Below are 18,743 nucleotides of genomic sequence, written 5' to 3' on the forward strand. Positions count from 1 at the left end.
GTGGATCCTTGGACACCACGTCCTCGAACTCCTTCACCAAGGGATACACCGGGTCCCAGGGGTTCTTGAGAATATCAGAGCCCATGCGCAACGCGTGCTGTCTCTGGAACTCCTCCAGGAGTTCCTTGTCCATAACCGAGGACGAGTTCAACTTGGCCGACGTGGACTCCGGTCGGAGGAGAACCAACTCTGCGATCTCCCCGACCTTTAGCTCGGCCAAGAAGTCCTCCATGGCGAGCTCTTCAAGGCTCAGCAACTCTGAAACCTCGGGCAGAGCTGTTAGCTCGACAGCTCCTGCCTTGATCCGACGACCGGTCACGCCGTCGAAGATGTGACAACACTCTTCGGCGGCTGGAGCCTTGGCTGGAGTCGGGCGTCGCTGGCGAATGGCGTCGTCGACCACGCGACTAGGCCCAGCTTACGACGTGACGCTCGGGTATCTTTGTCTCGTGGCGCCACCTTGACGGCACCACCGATCTTCTCGATCTTGTGCGGAACTACGCTACTTGAGCGGAACTAGGTTACCCACCTTGTTCTTGAGTGGAACTTGGTTACCCGTCTTGCTGAGTGGAACTATGTAACACCTCGCCGTGTGGAACTTGGTTACCCACACCAGGAGCGCTTTCAGCGACTCCCCCATCAGTTATGATCGGAGTAACCTCCTGTGAAACTATGTTACCCGCATCGGAAGCGCCTGCAGTGTCTTCCTCATCGGTTACGGTCTGAGTGACCTCTCGTGAAACTTGGTTACCCACGCCAGCGCCAGCAGCACTTTCTCCAGCAGCCCTTTCTGCCTGCGGTACTTCGTTATCCGCATGTGGACCTAAGTAACCCACCTGGTAGGTGCTGTCCTGCACCTCCGCTCTCAGGCCTTGACCGGCCCGCCCGAAGTCTTCGCTGGTCTCGACTACTCCCAAAACCTCGTTAGACGCTGCTGCGCCCTGGCGGCCCTCGCGAGCGCCCCAGCTACTGCTAGAGGTGAGAGTATGACTCACCAAAGCTCTGTCAGAGCGTGGGGGTCGGGTGTCACCGATGGCCTTGCCGCGCCAGTCAATCCAGGGATCGTGCTGTGGCGAAGCGGCTCCGAGAAATTTGAAGATCGCGGGGGTCCTCTTGGACACGGCGCCCGAAGTGCCGACTAACGGAGGGGGTATTCCGATCTTCCGTGAAGTTGCTGATCCTCACCTTGTGTACCCGTCGGTGGGCTGCATCGATCTTCGGGTGATCACGAGAAGACGCGCTTGGGGTAGAGTCTTGGACTGTCTGACGGGGCAGCGGCAACTTGTGGCAGCAACGCGGATACGCTTCACGCTGCGCCGGAGTAGTTGTGGCGGCTTCGATCCGAGGTTGTCTGGATCGACACTCGCCGGCCAGGTGTGATCTTGGCCTGGGTTTGCCTTGTGGTCGGCGTGTGACCTTCCTTTGCCTTTCTCTGCTTGCTGCTTCCTATGGCGGTGTGGGTGAAGTGAGGGTTGACGGACGCAGGTCCAAGCTATCCTGGCGTCCGAGGTTCCTTGATCTTGGGGAGTAAGTCGATATTCATAGCGTCGGGTGGGCCAAAGTATGTTCCGTGCCCGGTAGTGCGAAGACGAAGACCACTTGATCAGTAGAAGGTAAAAACAAACTCTGTTTAAATGTTAGCTTTGCCTAAGGCCTCTGTCCTATCGTTATCCTGCTCCCCTAAGGTCCTGGCGCGTGCTCTCTGGCTCCCTTGAGCATTAGTGGTGCCGCTGGCTCTCTGCCCGGTGGCTGCGCAATCCATAAGCCTGAGATCATCACTCCTTCTCCAAGATCACGTCATCCTCGCCAAGATCGATATCATCGGCTTGGATAGGATATACCAGGGATTGACTCGCCAGCACTTCCGAAGAGATTGCTCCACCTGACCTTGCCCTATTGGCCTTCGTGCTCGTTGATATCGTGCCAGACTACACCGGGACGCGCTTGCCGATCTTGTTCCACAACGAAGCCGTCGGTTACCATGTCAATCTTGGTCACCATTGTTATCGGCGCGAAAATCGCCACATCCACTACACCACAGTGTTTCTCCAGCCACAGCATGCCCAGGATCAAGTCGTGCTTGTCCATGTTCAGGACCAAGAACGGCTCCGTGCTGCGAAGTCTTCGAACTTGACAGCGAGGTCTATGTGGACCCGAGGTACTTCTACCACCGTACCGTCGGCCAGTTTGACGGAGACCAGCCAGTTGCCTTTGCTGCCTCGCAGCGCATCGGCGTACTTGCCGCGATTGCGTGCGACTGTCTGGCGGCGCGCAAAGTTCTTTGACGCCCCGGAGTCGATCAGGATTCTCAAGGGATGATCGTATCCCGGCATACTCGCGTGCACCACAAGCAGCCCACCGCTGCCCTTCTCCGCTTCGAGAGTACACAGGCTCTCAGGGGCTAAGTCCCCATGGCGCGCGCCACCTGCACGCCCCTCATGAAGACTTAGTGTTTCCCCAGTAGGGCGCGCCGCCCCTATTGGTGTCCTGGCTTCTGCCAGCGACCCCTAGAGCCGAAGGGCTTCGAGGAGAACTTCTTCGTCAGTCCTCCCACGGGACAGGCACGTTTCATGTGCCCAAGCTTGCCACAGCCGTAGCACCGAATGTCGCTCTGCTCGAACATGCCCAGATCCGTGGGAACCGGCCCGTTGGTCGCTCCATTGCCGGAGTTACCATTTGGCGCAGCGCCAGAGGCAGGGTTGCTCTGTCATACCGTGGCGGGGGTACGAGCCTGCTTGTGGCTCTACTCCTCCTGAAGGGTGATCTAAATCCCCTCCTCCATAGTGTTTGCTTGCACGCGGAACAGTTGCGTACGGGCAGGACCGACACGCAGACCATTCATGAGCACGGTCACCTTGATGTGTTCAGGTAGGGGGTTCCCCACCAAAGAGGCAGTGAGCACTCGCATCTCCTGGATGTACTCATGCCGCTCGCGCCTTCTTTGTTTGCAGGCGAGGAAGCGCGAGCGCTGGCGGTACTCGTAGTTCGCCGGAAGGAACGCGGTCCGCAGCTGCTCACACAGCTCAGACCATGATGCGAAGCATCCAGGCGTTGTCGCTTCGCGCGTATACGCCCAACTCTTAGCGCGACCACTAAGGTTGGAGAGCGCAAAGGCGACACGGAGTCGCTCGTCCGAGACGAGAGCCGCGTCCATCGCGAGCTCAACCTCTCGAACCCAGAAGTGAAGGTTCTCGCCTTCCTTCCCTTCGAAGGGGTGAACCTTCAGCCGCAGCGGTTTCGGTTGCTCCGGCTTCGGCGCGGCCGCAGTGGCCTGCAGCCTTTGGACGTGGGCGATGAGCCCTCGCTCGTAGGTGTCGAACGCGTTGATACGCTCAACCTGCTCAGCCGGCGTCGGCGCCGCTAAGCTACGCAGGGCATCTGTCCCAAAGAGGCCTGCCATCTTCCGAACGGACTCGTACCGCGAGAGGAAACTCCGTCCAATCCATCTTGGCTCGCTCGATGAGATCACAGAGATTCAGCTAGTCCTGTCGTGTAGGAATACACCGATTTCCTAGTAGATGTAGGCACAATCCCTTAAGACAACACCCACTGAGTCAAGATGAGTAGCGATAACTCAGCAGGCTTGTCGGGTTAATGAATATGAACCTAAAGGCCCAGCTTCACACCCGTTCCTCGGGTTGGTCGTTTCCCCTTATGTCCCGTGGTTTCCTTAGGCCACCAGCAAAGCCCAGCACTTCCAGTTACGAGCGACGACTGGAGTGCTCTTAACACGCAACAACCCCGCGGCCCCTCCAAAGGAAAAGTCCTGGCCACTGGTAGGCCGTTCGCGAGGGTGTCAGAGAACTCTCCGACGGTAAGAATCAATAGGAAAGCACTTAAGCTGCGACCCAATACACGGCGGTAACTCGCCTTCAATACACGGCCCTTTCTCTACTCTCTTGGCCTTGTCGGGGTAAACGCACACCACTATGCTAGTAGGCACGCTCACCGACAGGCATCTCCCTCCCTACAAGATTACCTTGGACACGGGTCGTCACGGACCGTGCAGCCAATCATCGCCGATCCCGTTGGTCCTTGTCTTTTTGCCGCAAATTGCTGCAAGCTGCTGCTCAGCTGCGGCGAGATCTCGGGGGCAATTTCCAACACCATAGTCCAATCTACCCACGTAGGCGTAGGATTGACTACAAGTGCTAACAAGTGTGACGGGGCACAGCACTTCTTAACAGAGGAAGCTGGAGTATACAAACTCCAAGTGAACAGCCGTTCACGTGTCCCTGGTCTGAAGGGGACGACTTGACTTCCAACAGAGGTAGATCTAAGACTGAATGTATTTATAGGTTGGTACAGATTTGGCCTGTATACAAATCCTAAGTTTCCTATAGTTTGTGTCATACAAAATGTATCTGTTGGCTCTGAGGCCACTTGGGTCACTATCCAGGGGAGTGACCGATGTAGCCATCCCGGAATAGTGACAGGGTCACTATTCCATGTAACCCCGTTACACCGATAGCAACTGTTATATCCGACAAAGTCAAACAACCAACCCTCTATTTTTGTCATATCCGACACCAAATTGGTGGCCAAACGGTACTATAATACTGTGTACATGTATTACAGCGCACAATGTGCATTCACTTCATTGCAGTGTTGTTATGCAGTACAAGTTGTACAGTACAACTTGTGCATAGTCGGCGATGAGGAATTACCAAGTTGGTCGTTGCACTGTTTGCCAAGATAAACCCCGTTACTTTCTGGCAAACAACTGCACGTACATGTACTGTGAGCCTGTCGGAGACGCGATGTACGATAGTCGTCTTGGCCGCACCGAAGCCATGCAAATCCGTGCCGGTGTTGCTAGGTTGAAGCTGATCTGAATTTCCAGAATTTAGAGCTGGTTTAGAAACGCTCGCTCTAACTGTACCGTACTGTACCAATTTGATCTGACCCTGTGCGCAGCGGGCACGCCTGCTGATTTGGTCCGCCCTCTGTCGGCGATGATGTCCTTGGTGCGGCTGTCGAGCCGAAAGTGATCAACGCGTTGTCCTCGACAGCCGGCCCCATCGCAGCGTGTCTTCCTTGCTTCTCTCTGCCGGTGGCTCTCGCTTCGCCAACAGCAGAGCTCTTGAGTCGCCGGCAGCGCCGATCTGGGCTCAAAACAGACGCTCGTTCGCTCGGCTTCGCTGATCGACAGCAGCTTCTGGTTTCGCATGGTGTTGTGCAGAGTTGTCACGAGATTCCGCGCACGCTGGTGAAACGCGCAAAGCCGCTCGGCTCCTCCCTCCCTCTGCGCCCCTCGCAAAAAGGTCGCCGACCATTGTCGAGACGTACAGTAGCGTTGACGCTGATCGGTGAGCGGCACCAACGTGGGCGTAAGCACTCCATTGCCGACGTCGCAGCGCTCTGAAAGCGTAAGGGGCAGCAGATGAGCCCCTCGCGATTCTACAGCTTCTACAGCTCCGATCTGACGGCACATCAGATTTAGATCTGTGCGACCCAGATCCGCGTGTTTCTCGCGCTTTACACATCCCGACCTACACATCCAGTGATCCTTTCGATTGCCCGCTCGGCAGTCGCTCGTTGCACCCCTCCTCCTCCTCCATGCCGGTTGCGGCGCCGCGGGCAGTGCCGAGAGATAAGTACACTGTATCCGGTCGTACGAAAATTGGGGCGCCGAAGTCACGATCGGAGGCTCATTCACGACTGGCCACCGCTGACGCAAACTGGACGGCGGGGCCAGCTAGCGCCATCTCCAACTGCGGCCGGAAAGCGTCACGGCATGCCGCGTCCGCGTTCCCAGCTGCCCTCTTCGGCAGGAATCGGTCATAAATCATCGCCGGGAAGCTCCGCCTGGTGGGTTATGTCTGCGCGGCGGTGTCCAACCCCGGTGACTGCTGCGTCACCCGCGCTTGACGCCGCAGCTGGGCTCACACACGCAGATACTGGCGCCTGTATCATTCATTCGACCTTGGAACAACGGCCGCCAAGTGTGACTTACAGGCGGGGGCTTGCGATCCCAAGCCTGCTCCGCTCCTGGCCGGAGCAGCGGCGCTGCTGGGGCTGATTCGGCCGTTGCCCACGGCTTCCGCGAACGCACGCCGCGGCGCCGCGACGATCGCCCGACACACAGGCCCTCGTTTCACAGGAAAGACTCGTCAAGCCTCGCTCGCTTTTGGTCCGTTATCGTCGAGTCTGAAACGCCAAATTTGAATCGCTCGGCCGTTTCTGTTCCTGCCGAAGAGGCACGGCCGCGGCCAATCGGCGATTGCGCAGAGACCGAGCAGGGCCCCAGCTGGCGGTCGCCACATCATTCGCATGCTTGATGGAGGCCGTCACGACGGCGTCATGGATCTCCAAGGCCCCATTATTCAATCGGCGCCAGCCCCAGCACAGCAGCGACACAGCAACCAGCAACAGGAACAGGGAAGCACCATGTCGACGCCGTCCAAGACCAACAACTCGCGCTTGGCCGCCATGGCGCAGCTGGAGAAGGCCGCCCGCAAGCTCACCATGTACTCGCGGGCTCTGCGCGAGCAGCTCGCCCGGCTCCGCGAGGAGGTCGCGGCCGAGAAGCAGGCCGTGCTGACGTCCGAGGACGACGTGAGCGAGTCGTCCGCGCGGCTGCAGGAGATTGAGGAGCTCATGGCCAAGCTGCAGCTCGACATCGACGCCCTGCGCACGCTGCCACCCTCTCAGGACGACGGCAGCCTGGCCGCGCGCGAGCAGGAGCTCGAGGAGCTCGAGGAGGAGCGCCTCGAGGAGCTGGAGCTGCTCGGCCACATCCAGATCATGCTGCAGATGCACCAGCACGCGAAAGGTAGGATGCAGCGCATGATCGCCGCGCTCACCAAGGAACTCCACCGCGTGCGGCAGCGCGAAGAGGCCGTCGTGATCGCCGCGCTGCGCAGCCGCATCGTCAAGGTTTTCGCCCCCAAGATCTAAGCAGCACCGAGCTCAGACGCCGCCAGCACCGTCGAGGCCTGGAGCAAGACACCGCCGACATGGACGCGTACCAACAACCCGTAGGCATCTCTCCGCAGCGACAGCATAGACGCTAGCAGCTCACCTGCGGAGCTTATTTATTCGAACAAAGTTTTCGAACGTGTCTTCTAAATCTTATATCAGACCTTGAGTGATTTGGTATCCATGCAACTGCTGCAACAACGTAGGTGCGCCATACTACCAGGAGCATTGGATTCTGATAGAGTTCGCCAGTTTCACGAAGCAGGGTAGAGGCATGGTATGATACGTGGGTTTGTCATTCGTGTCCTCTAGGTGTGATTCGCACCTTGATCTCTCACCAGGGGGTGCATTATGCAGGTAACACACAACACACGACAGCGCTCGTCGAGTCTAAGGTCCTTTTGCTTGATGACCCAACACTATCGATAACACTGCTTTTAACTTTTAAAAAGTAGGATCATCAAGCAGCACCCACAGCCAAACTAGCTGGAACTTGGTATTGATACTCCTCTTGGCCTAATGACACCAAACTCCTCGTAACATTATTGCTCTTGAACTAAGCGCGTTAGAATCTTCAAGTTGCTGCTACTGGCAGCAACGTACACTGCATCCTCTCCTACAGATCCACCCCAATTCACTCAAGTGAATGCGGTGAGTCGCTACCTACCGGTTCGCTGATGTGGATCTAGATCTGGATCACCCAGATCTGAATCAGCCCAAAGCGCCCATCAAAAGCTGGTTTTCTTTGAAGAAAATCTTTTTTGGAGAAAATGGCGCGCGGGGGCTTCGTGCTGGACGAGCAGGGCGAGGAGGACCTGCTGCGCGAGGCGCTGCAGACCGTGCGCGACCAGGGCTTCCGCATGCAGCGCGCCGCGGACGCGGGGGACCAGCCGGCGGTGCTCAAGCACGCGGCCGAGGTGCTGCGCGAGCTGCGCACGAGTCTGCTGTCCCCCAAGAACTACTACCAGCTCTGTACGCCTGCTGGCGACGGTCTATTAGACACCGATCCGTAGCTCACGCCTGCGCGTGTATTGCTCTGCTTCAGACATGCAGGTGCTGGACGAGCTGCGGCACTTCGAGAGCTACGTGGAGGAGCAGCAGCAGGCCGGCGCCTCCATGCGCGTGCTGTACGAGCGCGTCCAGAGCAGCGGCAACGTCCTGCCGAGACTGTACGAGCTCCGCAACGCATTGGATATCGATATCAAAGGCTGACATCAGAGCTACTGTATGGTTGTATGACTTGCTGCAGGTACTTGTTGGTGACGGTGGGCTCTGTGTACATCAAGTCGAAGGAGGCGCCAGCTCGAGACGTGCTGACGGACCTCGTGGAGATGACGAAAGGCGTGCAGTACCCACTGCGCGGGCTGTTCTTGAGGCACTACTTGTCGCTCAGCGTCCGCGATAAACTACCAGACACAGGCTCTATCTACGAGCAATCGGGCGGCGGCACTGTCAGCGACGCCATCGACTTCTTGCTGCAGAATTTACGCGAGACGAACCAGCTCTGGATCCGACTGCAGCACCAGAAAATTGGGGGCTCGAGGCCGCTGGCGGTGCGGGAGAAGGAAAGGATGGAGCTGCGGCTGCTTGTGGGCACAAGTCTAGTGCGGCTCAGTCAGATGGAAGGAGTCACGCGCAGCGTCTACACGGAGCAGGTTCTGCCTCGACTAGTGGACGATATCGTGTTGGCCTGCAAGGATTCCATGGCGCAGCAGTATCTGATGGACTGCATCATTCAGGTCTTCCCGGACGAGTTCCATCTGCAGAATCTTGAGAGGCTGCTGGACGCCGTGGAAAAGCTTCAGGCGGGTGTCGACGTCGCGTTGGTTCTGACGGCACTTCTTGAACGACTCACGAAATTTCGGGAAGCACAGGGAAGTGTCACCAATACAGGGCAACGGGTGGAAGTGGATGGCGGTAACAAGCTGGAACAAGAAGAGCACGAGGGGCTGAAGGTGTTCCAGCAGGTGATGAACACAACTACCACGTTACTGCTGCGCTCGTCTCGACATGTCCCTGGAAGCGGAGAGGCACCCAGTCAAGGTGATGGTGGAGACGTGCACTTGGGGTCAGTATTGCCATTTTTCGTGACGTTTGCGACCTTTACGCTCGCCTGGATGGGAAGCAGCAAGACAGAAAACCCTGATGCGACTGCGGCACTGCAGCAAATAGTCTCCGGGTGTTTGGCGTTCTTACGTGAGCGAACAGCTTGGCGTGTTGACAAAGATAAGCAAGTTCGACAGCTCGTGGTTTCTCAGCTCGAGTCGCTCGCGCTCACGCTCCTGCGAGCGCTCTCTATTCAGGACCTAATGCAAGTGCCAGCACTACGTGAATTGCTTGCGCTGGTGCCATGGCAAGGCGCTTGGAAGGATGTTGCTCTGGCCTGGATCCGCGTGCTGCTTGCGAGGCACGAGCGTGTTCGCAATGAGAAGCAAATGGACTTTTTGCTGCAGGTGCTGGCGCCACTTGTGCGGGACGACCCCAACGAGTTGCCATCACCATCTCCAGCGACTGCAGTTGAAGCTGGAAAGAACAAGAGCGCTGAGGTTTTTGAAGCTGAGCAGCAGACGCTGGCCAAAGTCGTGCACCTTGTGTCCAATGACGATCTGGACGTAAAGTTTCGCGTATTCTCGGTGGCACGTCGAGCATTCCTACAAAGTGGCGTGTTTCGTATTCGCTTTACGCTTGTGCCGTTAATCTACCAGTCGCTGGCGCTCGCTAGAGCCCTCGCAGCTCACTCCCAGGAGAAGACGCAAACCGAAGGCCAGGAGACCAAGGCAGACACAATGACAAGTGAATCCAGCGGAAGCTCCAACACATTTGTTACCACACCTCGCGAAGTTCTTCAGTTCGTGCATGAAATGGTGACGGCGCTGGCCTCCAAGCAGGACGCGCTGTCCGTATCGTGCGTCCACTTGTTTCTGCAGTGCGCCCTGGTGGCGGATGGATGCGTCTTTGAGGCAGTCGCATACGAATTTATCACACAGGCCTTCATCGTGTACGAAGACCAAATCACTCTTGCACGCGAGCAGTGGCGCGCTCTCGAGCTTATGGTGGCGTCATTGCGTGCCACCCGGAATCTTTCGACACCAAACTATGAGGTGCTCGCCACCAAGACCACGCAGTACGCAGCTCGCCTGCTCAAGAAGAATGAACAGGCGTTGATGGTGTTGAACTGTGCGCATCTCTTTTGGGTAAATGTTGTAGCGTGGAGTAATGCTGGTATCTCGTGCTTACATTTATGTATTCGTGGTTGTTGTCTGTGCGTTATTGGCATGCAGCACCCATCTCAACAGGATGGCAAACGTGTCCGGGAGTGCCTTCAGCGATCGCTTCGTATTGCGGATGCGATTAAGGACACCGCGTCTAACCAGGTGCCGCTCTTCCTGGATATATTAGAAGCGGTACGTTTGCCATTTGAAATGGTTTTGAGATCACTGGACTCAGTTCTGCCGACTATGATCATGCAGTACTTGTACTTTTATGAAATGCAGACCCCCGAGGTGACGCGCAACTACCTGGTGGGGCTGCTGGCTCTAGTCAAGGACCACTTGGACAATATGGAGCACGGGCAAATGCGCCGAGAGGGAGAGTTCCGTTATCGCGCCATCGTGCGCTACATGGATGTATTGGACATCGCGGATGATACCGTCTCCACCTCGTCGTCATCTTCGTCGCGGTAGTGTCCGCCCTGCTCTGCGTACTGTCACTAACGGTGATCTAATACTGAAGTTATGCGTTGAGTGCGCAGATTGTTTTCTTCTATCGTTGGTCTATTGTGTTTGTTGCGGTAGCCTCGGAGACCCGCTTTCCTTTGTATGCAGTACTTCTTCGTTTGTCGACTCAGGTGTGTGCACATTGGTGGGCTTGGTAACGACGATATCTGTGGTCGTAGACCACTTGAGCGTCAAGGGCTGGACCAGCAGATCCATGGCTTGCCACACTTCCGTCGCGGCGCCATCACATCCGACATGCAGCTCGATGTCTACTGATGGGTCCCGGAGTAAGCTTCGCATGCGTCTACCACCTGAACTGGCCGCCAGAGCTTGTTGGAGCTTGCCTGAAGTGCGCAACTCGCTCTCTCGCCCGCGAAACAGTGCGTTGTCGCCATGAAACACGACGCCCGACAAGAACACTCCAGTCTGCTCTCATGAGACCAACAAGAAAGTGGTTAGAGCAGTCGATACGCCAGCCAAACTGAGCTAACTTCTCACCGATAGCATGCGAAGAGCGATGAAGAGCTCGCTCAGTTCTTTACCAGAGAGGTAGTTGAATCGCACGACGACAGCAGCGTCGTGGGCAATCTGGATCAAAGCGGGTGCACACTCGTGAAGCGCTTTAGCGACGTGCTTGATCGACTGTTGAACCCTCGCGCTCTTGTGAAGGTGGTGCAGCCGTCGGGATGCTGCGTCTTGGCCGAAGAAGCTCCCATCCGAGCCAGATTGCGTCGAGTACACTGTGTCTCCAGTCTCAGCGTTCATGAGGAACCCCCGAGCCAAGGAGATGGTTGAGGAGATTTCTGCCAAGGAAGCTGCTGCCTCGTGATCCCAGCACAGGAGCGAGTTCTGGATGCCCCGAGCGCTAATCTCCATTACCAAACCGACGAAGTCAGTCTGGAAGGCGACGAACTCGTCCAAGGTGCCTTCACAGCCGTCAAACCCGCCCAAAGCGCTCGTCAACGTGTACTCTTCTGCCTTAAGCTTGGCTTGTTCAAGTCCCTCGGCAGCTACACGCTCGATGTCGGATCGATAGCTTCGAGCAAACTCCTGTAGGATGATCAAGCTCTTCAGTTGTGCGAGCTGCAGTGGCAGAACTTCGGTGGGGAAGGCGTTTCCATTGCATGACGTTGTTGGCGGTGTGGCGCAGATCACAGCGACCGAGATCTGAGCGGCCACGTCCGAGGACACCACGACGGTAAAGCCGTTCTGTAGCTCGAGGTGGCCGAACGACTGTGCCTGCGAGAAGTGGAAGAGGCTGGCGAGCAGCATGGCGAGCTGCGGGTACCGGAAGGGCAGCGTGTCGTCCTGATCCCACAGCAGGAGAATGCGGCCCGAGGTCGTCACGACCAAGCAGGCCACGGCCGAGGAGGAGCTTCCGTCGGGCATCCTTTTCAGCCTCCAGCCTGCAGGTTCGTGGATGGATCAGTGACCAAGCACACCTGTCCAAGCACGCAAAAGTGTGAAAAAAACTGCCATGCACGAGCTCATGCTAGCCGCTATTTCTGTTGTCGGTGTACACTGCGTTGACGTTGGCCCTCTGGCGAACAACGCCCCCACAGCTTTGCCTCTGCAGGTTGCGTGCACACATCAAGTCCAAGGTTTCTGACATCCATTCGGCGGTACAGACCGACCGACCTGCTGCACCACCAGAAAACGTAGCGACGCACTCTCGTTTCTCTCCTGTTGTATTTACTTGAATGTTGTCTTCTCCCTGATCAGCGACTGCCTCAACCGGTTGGCTGCTGCTGTCTCCACCCAGCACGCGCGCTTAGTGGGCGTGGTATCCCTCCTTCATCTGGTATCGCACGCCGCAGTACTTGCACGTCTGCGGGGTGTGGTGCTTGCGCGTGTCCAGCTGGATGTACTCGACCGGGTGGCCGAGCGCGCCGCCGCCGCCGTCGCACACGGCCACGGTGCCGGCCACCTCCACGATCGGCACCTTGGCGATCCGCTGCTCGGCGTCGCTGCGGTGGCGGTTCACGTCCTAAAACGCGGCGATTTAGGGATAAAACATCGTTAATTAGCGGCATTCGACCGGAGCTCCTCGCGCGCGACGCACCTCGTACGGAGTCTTGAGGTCGTAGATCGTCGAGAAGCTCGCGCTCTGCAGGCGGACGGCGGAGGCGACCGACGTGGCGGCGCGGGGGGCGCACGCGCGCGCCGCGGTGGCCAGGAGCGCTTGGGAGCTACGACGCAGCATCTTCCGTCTGGTGGTCCGTCCGTTGACTATGGGGCTGCGAATGTGAGGCCGTGTGCCAGCACTCGACTAAGTACGAAATGATTTTGGTGTGTTGTTTGATGTGCGTCACACAAGTGTGCCATTTTTCGTGTGTCAATAGGCTGGTCATGACGGCGCTGGCGGCGGAGGTTTTGGACGCTGCAGCGGCTGGTGGCGAGAGGTTGGAGGGGATTTCTGTGCGTTTATGTGAAGAATTCGCTTCTGCAAAGACGTTCCTGCAGTCGCGGCCTGCGGGCGTGTACACGTGTGCGAGAGCGACGGCCCTGTCGAAGGCGTCTACGAAGTTGTCCAGCGTGCTGGTAGAATGGTCCTTCCACTTGCAACGGCTGCGTAATGGTCTCGCCACGTTGGACAGCAGTTGCCATCGAGACAAGCTGAAGTTGGACAAGTTGCAGTCGGTCACCGAGCTGCTGGCGACCAGAGCACTGCAGCAGTGGCAAGCGACCGAGACTGTGGACGGAATGCTGTCTGTGCTCTGGTACTCGCTGCCCGACGCTGCAGACTACGCCGTCGCGGTGCATATCTGCCCAATGCCCACGCCCAAGTGCCTGGCATCCACGGTGCTGGTCTACGGCGAAGGCCGCGACAACGCTCGGTGCAAACACACGCAGTGGATTGAGGACCGAGTGCCCATTGAAGAGCACGTCGCTCAGCTGGTGGAGTCTCGAGGCGAGCCGATCCACGAGGTGTTGCTGAGCAAAGCTGGGTCTGGAGGTGATCGACTGCTGCTGGAAGGGTTAATCACCAACTTTTTCGCTGGTAGGGCGCTTGTACATTGAGTGGAGAGGAGGTAGGGGAGTGCTGAAGAAACTGACGCGGTGGCTTTGACGATTGCAGTGAAGGATGGCAAGCTGTACACGGCGGACGAAGGTGTCTTGGAAGGGAGCACGAGGGAGTTGGTGTTGAAGGCGTGTCGCGACCTCTCGATCCCGGTGGTTCTGGAGGCGCCCAAGCTCTCGGAGCGAGACTCGTGGCAGGCGGCGTTCGTAACAAGTACGTGGAACGTTTGGGCTAAGAAGTGACCGGCATTCGCTAACTGCTAGTTGGTGGTTGTGTGAAGGTGCTGTTCGTGTTGTTATTGATGTCACGCGTGTGTTGAGTGAAGAAGAGGAAGCGGGTGGGAAGGTGCTTCGTGAGACCTTGATTCCAAGCGACAGTAGCGGATTCACCCAAAAGATTCGAGACCAGATATCGTTGAGGCGCATGTACCTCGACTAAAACTAAGTGAACCCGATCGGTGATGCTGCAAAGGAGGCTCCCTTCGCGCAAGGTTATAATAAGACTTTCTGCATCAAGCCTTCGTCACGGAACGGCGGCGGCAGCAAGGATTTAACAGGGATGATATAGGTAGCACTACAGTGTAGATTGCATATAGGGTAATGAACAGCTTCGCGCCGAAGTCCCGTGTTGAGGCTGACGCTGGTTGATAAAACGTGCTTCGCTTTGCTCCTCAGGATTGTCTGCACATGTCGTTGGTCTGTGGGGCTTCATCGCGAGCGATCGGACTTGCCGAGCTCGAGGATGTATCGTCCAAGGAGCCGAATCGGACGGGAACCGAGGGGTGTTTCGGCGTCGAGTGTTTTGCTGAGTGGCGTGCTGGCTGGTGCTCGCCCGCGGCAGGGGCTGGGGCTTGCATCAGTGGGAGCTGGATCAACGGCATCGACTTGAAGAAGTCACGGCTAGCAGCAGCGGAGGCTCTGGCTGCCTCCTCCTCAGCCTCAAACACCGCCAGTTTTTCTTGAATATCTGCCATCTCCTTATCGAGAGCAGCGTTTTCCGCCACTATGGCTTTCTTCTCCTTGTCGTGTGCAATCTTCAGGGAGCCCAAGTCCTTCTTGGCCTGAGACTTCAACTGGCGCTCAAACCTGGCCTGCTCCATCCGCATGGTGTCGATCGTTTTGGCATGTTCGTTCTGCAGTGCAAGCACCTTCTGCGCATGCTGTGTCCTCTTCTGCACAAGCTCGCGTTCCAACTGCACAATCTGCGCCATCAACTCCTTTTGCTGGACCAGCAGCGATCGCTCCTCTTTGTGAAAATTGCGCTGCTTTTCCAAAACTTGAGCGGCAGCAGCAGAAATTTCCTCCTTACGTTGACGATCCGCCACAATAGACTTTTCCAGCTCCTCGGTGCGACTGCGAGCCCATGCCAGGTCACTTTCTGCATATTTCATGCGGACTTCGTGCTTCAGGTTCATGGTCGTGATCTTAGTCGTTAGTCGCTCCAGCTCGCTCTTTTTGGCGTTAAGCTCGCTGTGTAAGGCCCGACGCAGTTCAGAAAGCTGCTCTGTAGCCTGTGCGAGTTGCTCCTCGTACGAATGCTTTTGGTCATTTGCTGATGTCGCTGTGTCTGTATCCTGGGTCCTGGCGAGCTCGTAGGCATCATGGAGCTGTTCCTTTTCCTCCTGCCAGCTCTGCATGTGCTTCTGGTACTGACGAAGAACCATCGTGCCCCACTTTTGAATGGATGCGCGCACAGATTGCAGCAGAGCTGTCTCTAGGCTCTTGTGCACTGCTGGTCCACTTGCTTCTTGTGCATACTCGTCTAACGCACTCTGCAGATCCGACTTATACTGCGTCAGCAGGCGGATCAAACCATCAGAAAAGTCCTCTCGCGGTCGTTCAGCGAGTTCTGCAGCCATGTCCTCAAGGTTATGCGGAAGCACACGCTCTAGAATCTTCGTACAGATTTCAGCAGAGAGCGTGGTGTTACGCTCCAGCGTTGCTTGAAAGTCGCACTTTACTTGTGTTTCCAGCTCCGCTAACTTGTCCTTGAACGGCGCTTTTTGCAGCCTCTCCGGAAGGTTTGCGCGCACCTCACGAATATGCGCCATGGCCGTCTGGACTCCTCGGAAATGCGCAAGCTGCAGTTTGCGATTACTTAGAGCCTTCTGGTCGTCGATCACAGAACTCTTCACCTCTCCCATTTCAGTTGAATAAGCCTGTTTTGCCACTTCAAACGCCTCCCCCACTTCCTGCTCCAGTAGCGCATTCGACGCTGTCTGCATCGTCGGCAGTTGCCCAGCATTCATTGCGTTCACGTAAGCATCAAGCACTGCCACAAACTGTTCCGAGCGCAGCTCATGTCCCATCAACTTCTTCGTTGGGAGCTGCTGAGCTTTCTCCGACAGATAGTTGGCATATAAGTCATCAACAGCTTCGACGAATTGCGTCCGCAGCTCACTTCTGGCAGTCCCAGGTGGCACAACTTCCGTCCCATTGCCTTCCACGGCGCGACTTAGCGCCACGCAGTCCCTCGCGGGGAAATACGACTCCAGGTACATACGCAACATGTTCCTCCTCGTTGCAGCTTCCCCGTATCCTCCCTCGGGAGCCAGACACTGCTCGAAATACTCCATCGGCGTCAACTTTTGCCCTTCGGAGCCCTTGAGCCACTTGAGTTTAAATTTCCTGGCCAGCCAGACGAACTTGGGAGCGTGATCATGGAACTCACTAGCTGCAGCACAGGTAGCAGACACAACAGCAACAATAGGGACAGCTGTTAGTGTTTGTTCCCATGATATAAGGGTTTTCCCGCACTCACCGACGGCTTCTTCGTCCTGCATGCCCTTGATCCTGAGCACTTGAGCCACCTTCTCCACCCACTGCAGCCTCTCCACGGCCTCGGCGTCGATCTCTCCATCTGCATTGTACAGCAGCGCGGACGAGAGCAGCAGCAGCAGCGCCAGCCTCTGGTTCTCCGCTTGTTCGGCCTCTAGCGCCGCTCCAGTGGCCAGAACGACGCGTGCTGTGTCTCCATCCTTCCGTCCGTCTGCTTGAGGCAGCCACAGCCACAGTAACACGTCGCTGTTGCCCTCGGAAGGGGCGGAAAAGTCCACGTCTTGAGGCTGTAGCAGAGTGTTGAGCAGCAGTCGCTTGCCAGTCGCTGGAGCGCCGAATACGCCCAGGACGCCCACGTGCTGGGCGTGAATCAAAAGCAGAGCGTCCCGCGCATCGGATGAGACCTTCAGCACCGTTCCATTGTCGCTGAAAGTCGCGCGAATCAGCGGCAACGCGCGCCACGGAGCCGCCATCGGAGCTGCTCGTCGAGTAGAGAAAATTGCCTTTCTCGACTGATTTTGATTGGCAGAATGGGCGTCCTAAATGGGTACTTGGTACCAAATAATAGGTCTTCGATTGTCGATCCGACCCTTTACGAGTATCCAAACGACACGTAAGTAACTTTAGTGATGGAGCTCTCGTGGTGGGAGGTTCCGCTCTTCCGCGAGCCTGGATGGAGGCCCAGCGCCAGCCCCGTGCCCTACTTCCAGGGCGCGCTGGTGTTCATGACGCTCGTGTTCCTGTTCGAGACGTACCTGGACCTCCGCCAGCACCGCAAGCTGCACGACAAGCAGTTCCCCAAGCCCCTGGCGGAGGCGATCGAAGGACTCGGCAGCTACAGCGTCAAGAAGAAGGAGAAGAACGAGGAGGAGAAAGAAGATGAGAAGGAGAAGGATGGAGAAGACGAGACGCAGCAGAAGGAGGAGGAGGAGGAGGAGACGACGCTGCTGGAGGCGACGCGCACCAAGTTCGACAAGAGCCGCGCCTATGGCCTGGACAAGAGCACGTTCGGCTTCGTGAGCGGCGGCTACAACCAGCTGGAGGCGACGGTCTTCCTGCTGCTCGGCTACTTGCCCTTCGCGTGGACGATGAGTGGCAAGGCGCTGCTGGCGCTGGGCCTGGACGCGGACAATGAGATCTACAGGGCATTGATGCTGCTGACGCTCACGACGCTGAGGGACACGCTGGTGGGGATCCCCTTCGGACTCTACTCGACGTTCGTGGTGGAGGCCCGCCACGGCTTCAACAAACAGACGCTCGGACTGTTCTTCATGGACAAGATCAAGAGCTTCATGCTGTTCGTCGTCATCGGCTTCCCCGTCACGGCGGCCTTGATCTACGTCATCCGGTGGGGAGGAGAGTACTTCTACATGTACGTCTGGGCCTTCCTGTTCGTCTTCTCCGTCGTCATGATGACGCTCTACCCGGTGCTCATCATGCCGCTGTTCAACAAGTTCACGCCGCTGGAAGAGGGCGAGCTCCGCACGCGCATCGAGGCGCTCGCAGCGAGCCTCAACTTCCCGCTGACCAAGCTCTTCGTGACCGACGGCTCCAAGCGCTCCAGCCACAGCAACGCCTACTTCTTCGGGCTGTTCAAGAGCAAACGCATTGTGCTGTTCGACACGCTTCTGGAGCAGGCCACGCATGATGAGATCGTGGCTGTGCTGGGCCACGAGCTCGGACACTGGAAGCTCTGGCACACGGCGCAGGGCTTCGTGATCCAGCAAGCGTACATCCTGGCCTCGTTCTACGTCTTTGGCCTTTGCATGAACGACGCCGAGTTGTTCGCGAGCTTCGGATTCGCTGGCGACTCGGCCAAGCCCGTGATCATCGGCTTCCTGCTCTTCTCGCAGACGATGTGGGCGCCGGTGGAGCACGTCTTGTCCTTCCTGATCACCCTGAACACGCGCAAGAACGAGTTCCAGGCTGACGCCTTCGCGGTGGACCTTGGTCACGACGTTGCTCTCAAGTCGGGACTCACCAAGCTCGCGATCGAGAACCTCTCCAACATGAATCCGGACGAGCTGTACAGTGCCTACCACTACAGCCACCCACCTCTCGTCGAGCGTCTTAACGCCATCACGGCCCGTGCCAAGAAGACGCAGTAAGCTCGACGGCTCATGAAACAGCTAGTTAAACTCGCTAATGTCACGACACGACATTTCTGCTGCTTGCCTAGAGTTCTCTTTGATAAGCAAGTCATGTCATACGTAGTACTCGTTGAACCTACACACGCACAAATGTATTTACTTCAAGATTGACTACACTACGCAGCGCGCCGTGCTCTCCTGGAAGCAGCTCACATGT

The 18,743-nt window shown here is 57.1% G+C and overlaps 5 protein-coding genes across 5 annotated transcripts; 3 read left to right on the forward strand and 2 right to left on the reverse strand.

Annotated features, from left to right (window-relative positions):
* Positions 1 to 6,432: 6,432 nt before the first annotated feature.
* PHYSODRAFT_517999 (hypothetical protein) lies at positions 6,433 to 6,900 on the forward strand (the record flags this gene model as incomplete). Its single annotated transcript, XM_009533959.1, has 1 exon — positions 6,433 to 6,900. The coding sequence occupies one exon, from the start codon at positions 6,433 to 6,435 to the stop codon at positions 6,898 to 6,900; it is 468 nt and encodes a 155-aa protein (XP_009532254.1).
* A 791-nt stretch (positions 6,901 to 7,691) lies between these two features.
* PHYSODRAFT_547810 (hypothetical protein) lies at positions 7,692 to 10,687 on the forward strand (the record flags this gene model as incomplete). The annotated part of the gene is made up of 6 exons (XM_009533960.1): positions 7,692 to 7,893; positions 7,967 to 8,090; positions 8,171 to 8,828; positions 8,889 to 10,115; positions 10,203 to 10,325; positions 10,392 to 10,687. 6 exons carry the CDS (start codon positions 7,692 to 7,694, stop codon positions 10,602 to 10,604), a joined length of 2,547 nt encoding a protein of 848 aa, XP_009532255.1. The 3' UTR covers positions 10,605 to 10,687.
* Positions 10,688 to 11,123: 436 nt separating this feature from the next.
* On the reverse strand, positions 11,124 to 12,026 carry PHYSODRAFT_517494 (hypothetical protein; the record flags this gene model as incomplete). Its single annotated transcript, XM_009533961.1, has 2 exons — positions 11,124 to 11,606; positions 11,652 to 12,026. The coding sequence occupies 2 exons, from the start codon at positions 12,024 to 12,026 to the stop codon at positions 11,124 to 11,126; spliced, it is 858 nt and encodes a 285-aa protein (XP_009532256.1).
* A 275-nt stretch (positions 12,027 to 12,301) lies between these two features.
* On the reverse strand, positions 12,302 to 15,868 carry PHYSODRAFT_355165 (hypothetical protein). Its single transcript, XM_009533962.1, has 2 exons — positions 12,700 to 15,868; positions 12,302 to 12,624 (listed from the first exon to the last, which is right to left on the reverse strand). The coding sequence occupies exon 1, from the start codon at positions 15,800 to 15,802 to the stop codon at positions 14,330 to 14,332; it is 1,473 nt and encodes a 490-aa protein (XP_009532257.1). The 5' UTR covers positions 15,803 to 15,868; the 3' UTR covers positions 12,302 to 12,624; positions 12,700 to 14,329.
* A 1,197-nt stretch (positions 15,869 to 17,065) lies between these two features.
* PHYSODRAFT_250864 (hypothetical protein) lies at positions 17,066 to 18,544 on the forward strand (the record flags this gene model as incomplete). The annotated part of the gene is made up of 2 exons (XM_009533963.1): positions 17,066 to 17,278; positions 17,351 to 18,544. The coding sequence occupies 2 exons, from the start codon at positions 17,066 to 17,068 to the stop codon at positions 18,542 to 18,544; spliced, it is 1,407 nt and encodes a 468-aa protein (XP_009532258.1).
* Positions 18,545 to 18,743: the final 199 nt, after the last annotated feature.

Source organism: Phytophthora sojae (genome assembly GCF_000149755.1).
Source record: "Phytophthora sojae unplaced genomic scaffold PHYSOscaffold_7, whole genome shotgun sequence".
NCBI classification, from domain to species: Eukaryota; Oomycota; class Peronosporomycetes; order Peronosporales; family Peronosporaceae; genus Phytophthora; species Phytophthora sojae.